The sequence below is a fragment of the Oryza glaberrima genome, chromosome 5 (genome assembly GCF_000147395.1).
Source record: "Oryza glaberrima chromosome 5, OglaRS2, whole genome shotgun sequence".
Classification (NCBI taxonomy): Eukaryota; Viridiplantae; Streptophyta; class Magnoliopsida; order Poales; family Poaceae; genus Oryza; species Oryza glaberrima.
The window spans coordinates 21,707,704-21,714,466 of NC_068330.1; the positions used below are offsets into that span (position 1 = coordinate 21,707,704).

The 6,763-nt window shown below is 51.6% G+C and overlaps 1 protein-coding gene across 1 annotated transcript; it reads right to left on the reverse strand.

Moving 5' to 3' along the window:
- Positions 1 to 551: 551 nt before the first annotated feature.
- On the reverse strand, positions 552 to 2,275 carry LOC127774861 (uncharacterized). Its single transcript, XM_052301152.1, has 3 exons — positions 1,478 to 2,275; positions 1,247 to 1,363; positions 552 to 1,159 (listed from the first exon to the last, which is right to left on the reverse strand). The coding sequence occupies exons 1-3, from the start codon at positions 2,273 to 2,275 to the stop codon at positions 956 to 958; spliced, it is 1,119 nt and encodes a 372-aa protein (XP_052157112.1). The 3' UTR covers positions 552 to 955.
- Positions 2,276 to 6,763: the final 4,488 nt, after the last annotated feature.

Here is a 6,763-nt window from a genome sequence, read left to right on the forward strand (position 1 = left end):
CTCCATTCGGCCAAACAATATTTAACATTTAGTAACAAGATGTATACTCCATTCGGCCAAACAATATTTAACATTTCGAATGAGACGCGATCAAAATTTTAAAGTTTTAAAAGTATGACCAAATAAAATCCTAAACGTCAAATATTTATTGCCCAATAGAGTACATCTTTAACCCTACAAATTATAACTCTTGAATAGCTCGAGCGATTCTTTCCGCCATGCTTCAGTACAATACAATAGATAACAAGTATTTTACGGGAGTAGCTATATTTATGGCGCCATATTTTTCACCAAAAAATAGTCACCATGTATTTACAATGTAAGTGTCTAAATTACATATGTAATTTTAGTGTATTTACAATGTAAGTTTCAAAATTACATATGTAAGTTTAATGTAATTACAATGTAAGTGCAAGACGTCTATATTTTGCATTGTAGGCATTACATATATTTATATACTATACAGATACATATGAGTAGAACCATCAAAAGCTTAAACTAATGAAGCATGTTAAGTTTTAATTAATCGTGTAATGACAGCCGAGAGATGCTAAGGACCTGAGTGGACTGAACAACATCGGACGGTCAGAAATTCGACCGTAATCAGCCATAAAATATGGCGACATCATTTTAGCAAATCCGGTATTTTACTCTCAACACAGAAGTTATTATACGTTGATATAGTGCTAAAAAATGACTTTTAAGTAGTAAAAAAACTCGAGCCTTCAAACAAGCTTGCCCAAAATTACTTATACCATGCATCTAGTGACAAACAACTCTTGACAGAAACGGAAATTAATTAATCAACCGAACCTGATTTAAGCATGGATCGAGAGGCATCATAGTGTTTAATTTCATCGATCTCTGGCTGCGAAAATTAAGCATTTATAACCTGATTGATCGAACTAGGAGAAGAATCTAAAACCCTACGTACGCACGCGCACGCCATTGATGGCTACAGCCTCAGGGACAGGTCCAATGGCACGGCGCCGCAGCCACCACCGGCCGACGAGGAGAACGGCGCCGCGGCGAACTCCGACTCGTCGGCGTGGGTGGTGCTCGTCGGGAAGAACTCGATCTCCCTCACCTCCTTCTCCGCCGCCGCCGCCGCCTCGTCGTTCTTCCACTCCCTACCCAAGAACACCCCATGCCCCTTCTCCTGCGTCCATCGCGAAGAACAAGAAACTTTGGTGAGCTTGTACGTGACACGTGCTTTGTAAAAATGGACACCAGCCTGTGTGTGTACCTTGCGAGCGGTGGCCATGGCGGCGGCGAGATCGTAGATGGAGTAGTCCGGCGTGTTGTTGGTGGTGGTGGCGGCGCCTCGTGCTCCTCCTCTCTCCGCCAAGGCCCTCACCATTGTCTGTCGTCGAGCAGAAATGCGAGGAGGAAGAGGAGATTAGATTTGTGATAGTGTGGTGTGGTGCGATTTGCAAGAACTGATTCTGGAAGGTTCGAGAAGGTTAGCGTGGTTTACCTTGGAGCAGAGGTCGCAGCGGTGGGTGGCTGGGAGGCAGGAGGAGGAGGAAGAAGAAGACGCCGGGCGCCAGATGGTGTTGCTTTGGCTTGAAGGGTGCTCTGGCGCGAGCGGCAGCAGCTGGCCGGCGCCGGCGAAGCCACCCATGCACCGATCCCTCAAGAACTGCAGCTCCGGCGGCGCCACGTTGTGGCCGGCGGCGGCCGACGAGGACGAGTGGAGGTGGCAGAAGGGAGCAGCCGCCGGTGGCGGAGGAAGGGGAGGAGGTGCCGGGCGGACCAGCAGCGGCGCGTAGTGGCCGCGCCCGCCGGCGACGTCGGCGTCGAGGGCGGGGAGAGGCAGGTGGTGGTGGTGGCGGTGGATGGCGGCGGCGGCGTCCCCCATGGCGGCCACGGCGGCGTTGAGGTCGCGGAGCGGGTCCCCGCCGCAGCGGAGGCGCTCGAGCTCCGCCACGCCGAGGCCACGCTGCGGCGCCCTCTTGCTCCCTCCTCCTCCCCCCACCTGCTGCTGCTGCTGCTTCGCCGGTGAGGAGGAAGAAGCCTGCCGCCGCAGCCTCGGCCTCGCCACGGCCGCCGCGAGCTCCGGCGAGAGCTGCGTCGCCTCCGCCGCCGCTGTCTCCTCCTCAGCGCGGAGACCTCCGACGTCGTGGTCAGAGACGGCGGCGGCGGCGGCCGAGGAGGAGGAGGAGGAGGTGGCGTTCGTGGCCCATAGGAAGAAGGGCGTGGTCGCCATGGCGGAAGAAGCCGAGAGGTTAGTGTACTCGAAGGGAGGCTGTCTCCTCCTGTGGGTGTGCTGCATTTTATAGCGTCCCAGGACTGACAAGTGGGGCCCACCCGCATGTCAGGTGGGACCCGATGTCTTCCCTCCATGACCTTGGCCGTTTCTGTCGCCTAGCACTCCACCAAACTCAATCACAGCCGTCCGTTTTATTTGTTGTTGATATTGGTATGTTCTGGATTGTTGAGCTCTCTTGGCCGGCCCTCTAAATCACTAAATTTCACGCTAAAACCACTTAAACCTTTATCTACAAAAATCATCAGACTTTGTTTTTTAAAAAATATGATTTTTAAAGCAGTTTTCGTATATAACCTTTTATTTAAAAAAAACATGGGCTTGTTCAGCTGGCAGGACTGCGGTTGCGCATAATATGCATCTTACCTGTAGGGTTGCCACAGAAATGGCTACCGAACACATCTCATATTGTTTAGTAGCTTGGAAAGCATGTGTGTGAGATATGCGGTGAGTTAGGAACTTAAATAAAAGAACAAATAACTTAGCTCAAGCGATGATGCTAGCTCAAGCGATTTTAGATGCTCCTACTTTTGAGACTTTTGACCTGAACCGAGCAGGTGACGCTGCACACTGTGGTGCATCATGTGTAGATCACGAGAAAGGAGCGGGAGGAGGCTCACTCACATCAATTCTTGATGATTCGATGAGACATCATGAAATGGCACAGAATCACAGATGCATCGATCTCACTTTGATGTGATGGATTGCATTGCATCATTGTATGAAGCTTGCCTGTAGATTATGTGATGGCATATACTCCCTCCGTCCCAAAAAAAAAAGACAAACTCTGATTTCCGTGTCCAACGTTTGATCGTCCGTCTTATTTGAAAAAAATATGAATTTAACCGTGATGAAAATACTAATTACAAAAAAAAAATTATATATGACGGACAGTCAAACGTTGGCACGGAAACTTAGGGTTTGTCTTTTTTTGGGACGGAGGGAGTAGATTTCAGCTCTATTTTTTTCCTCTTTTCTTTCTTTTGCAATTGAAAACTGATTCTTTCTTCCTGTTCACAAAATAAATGAGAAATGGAAGAGATTTACTAGTATAGCATTAATTTGTGGCCTGTCAGAGAGAGTAGACCAACAGTTCATTGAAGAGGGGAGGATCTGTTTCAGTGGGTGCTTGATGCTTTGTTCCTACAAGGAGCCATACACACACTGTACTTCATGGTCTGCACATTTGGATCCTACCTTGCAGAGAATGATTGGCTCTACAAACATTGAAGTGTAGCCCTACTTTGCATGTGTGTGTGTGAGAGAGAGAGAGAGAGAGAGAGAGAGGCAGAGACAGAGAGGGAGATGCCATGGGCCATGGCTCACAGCACTGCAGCAGTATAGGCCTCTTTTCTTCGGTAGTACAAAGATGCCTCCAACTCTCCCAAGACCTGCTTGCTTTTTTTCTCTGTGGGGCAGACAACAGGGAGACACACAAGATATGCCTCGTCTTCTTCAGATCAATACTGAAGATTCAGGTTGCACAATGCTACTACTCCTACTCCTACATCCACACCAAATCTCCCTTCCCCTTCTCTTGTTCACCTCGTGCATACATGCCTTTTAGGGTTCCAATATACCACTACAGATTCAACATCCCATAATTCAAACCTTCAGGAGCACTACTTCAACTTTTCAAGAAACTAAAAAGTATTCCAATCTCACTGAAAAAAGGTCACCAAAAGGGAGATGGTATAGCTCAAAGCTCTCAACTGAAGCCTGCATTTGTCCCAGCTACTACTAGCAAAAGCAGATGTGTAGGAGTAGGAGCAGGCAGCCACCAACAGAGGCACCAGAGATGGTTAAAAGCACTGGGTGCCAAGCCATTGGTGAGAACTGCCACTGCCACTGGCAGTGGCACTGCTTTGCATGCAGCCAAGCCAGCACAGCCTGATCCACTGCCACAGATTTGCCAGCCACTCCCCTGCCGCCATCAGTGATCGGTTGCAGGTTTGCAACCTCCCTGGAGGACCACACATTGCACCCAGGCACCACTACAACTACAAGTACACAGAATCTGGAAAGCCCAAGGATACATTGGCATTGTATGGATCCTTCGAGTTATTAAGTAGCCCTCTAAAATCTTACTATTTAGGAATATTAAACGTAGATTATCGATAAAACCGATTCTATAACCCCTAGGCTATTTTGCGAGACGAATCTAATGATGTATATTAATCCATGATTAGCGACTGATTAATGTAGCATCACTGTAGCAAATCATGTATTAATATACCTCGTTAGATTCGTCTCACAAAATAGCCTAGGGGTCATGGAACGGGTTCTGTCAGTAATCTACGTTTAATACTCCTAAATAGCAAGATTTCGGAGGGCTATTTAATAGCCCTCCGGATCCAAACAAGGTCATTGTGATCCCAAAATAGACCGATCAGAAGAGGAGATTAGTGCAAAGATCAATCCAAGGACGGCGAGCTGCAGGTGCAGGAGGCCAAGCCAGGATCGGCGTGGGCTTTGGGGAAGATCGGATGTATCTGAACTGGGATTCGCGCGTCGTCCATCGCATTGATGGTCTCGATCGATCAGGCATCTCTTCTTCTCTCCTGCTCTGAAGAAGGGGAAAAAAAAGGGCAGGTGCAGGAGTAGCGTGGTTGTGTTGTGTGTGCATACTGTATGCTTTAGCTTGGTCCCCTGCTACTACGTGTGGTGTACTGGGTAAGGCTGCGAGAGGTTGCAGGAGAGAAAAAGAAGAGATGAGGAGGGGAAAGGGAGGTTGCTTTTTTGTTCCTGTAGCGATCGATCGAAAGGAAGGAGGCGTCGTTGATTGCGGTGCGTTTCTCGGTTCATCGATGCAATACCGCTACTACTACTACTTCAATTATTATGTCAGGTGAGAGGATTGTGTAATTGGGTGAGGATCGTGGAGGCATATAACGGCACATGTTGTTCAAGATATAACATCATGCAGAGGGATCACCGGAAATTAGACGCAGCTACGTACGTTGTGCGCCATGTATGTGTGAGAGAGAGGTGAGCTGCATGCCGCTGTGCTACCTACTACTACTGCATAGGAGTAATATGGTGGTTGATGTTTACGTTCATCCACATGCCTGCCGACTGCCGGGAGGAAGAGAGGAAATTAACACACTATTTACTCACCAGGCCTAGAGGTATAGTCAGACTGGCCAGGCGCACTGCAGTGAGAGAGATCCCCAACAAATCTTTCCCGAAACAACGACATCGATCAACCGCTGTCTCGCCTCGATCACGTACGTACACTCAGTCACAGGTCACAGCAGGCACGCGGTCGCAGCCACCTATACTATGGCCACCGCCAAGGTGATCCAGCCGGGTTCGCGGTCAGCTAACGCCGCGCGCGGTCCATGTTCTATGCCGAGAGAATTTACTGCTCCTACTATTTATTATCATCATCGCAAAATACACACGCAAAAATATCACTCTATTAAATTTCCATTCTCATTTAGGCCATCACCAATGCGTATCCCCAGCCCGTCGCCCCGCCCTCCTCCGTCCGCTTGCCGTTAGCCTTTCCGCCAGAGCTGGCTCCCCACGACGCCATGCGACCCCCGCCTGGGCGACGCGTCTCCTCCTCCTTTTCGGCCAGGGGACGGACTTGAGCCACGCACTGCGGCGTCTTAAGCGACGGGTTCTCCACCTCCATATTCTCCTTCCACCCCTCTCCCCTCTCTCTCGTCCGTCCCCATCGAGGTCAAGCCGGAGGAGGAGCAGGAGGCGCGGCAGCTGCCGCGGTGGAGGCACGGCAGCGATGCCGGAGACTGGGAGGGACAGGGAAAGAGGATGGAGGTGGGGCGAAGAGGGAAAGAGAAGCGGCGCACCCGGATCTGCGCCTTCGGCCACAGGAGGACGACAACGAAGGCTGCCGCCTCCGCCCCGTGCGCTGCTCGCCGTTGGCCGCCTCCACCCATCGGAGGACGACGACGACGACGACTGCCGCCTCTGCCCCATGCGCCGCTCGCCGTCGAGGCCTGGATGTCGTGGCCGCCGAGGCAGAGCGCTTATTGACGATGAGCAGGGCAGACCGGCAGTGGCGTCGCGCGCGCGGTGAAGAAGGCGCCGATGCCATCACCGTCGGCGGCGGCAAGCGCGACGAAGAAGGCGACGGCGCCACGTCGATGCGGCCACCGCCGGCGCCGCCACCGTCTCCTAGTCGATACGACACGGCTGGCGCCGCTCCATCCACCGGGGGGGGGCGCAGATTCGGCCACGGCGGTGCCGGATCTTCAGCCTCCGAGGTCGCCGCCGCCGCCGCTCGTAGTCAGCCACTGCACTCCCGTGCGTCGCTCATAGCCGGCGACGGGCGGGGGGAGCGGGGCGTAGCCGGCGACGGGCGGAGGGAGCGGGGCATAGCCGGTGGCGGGTGAGGGAGGGAGAGAGAGCGCCGGAGAGAGCGAGAAAGAGAGAAAGAGGGAAGGTCGCGTGCACCGGTGGGGAGAGAGATGGAAGAGAGGAGTAGAATAGGGAAGAGAGGAAGAGGAGAGAGAGAGGGTTTTTTTT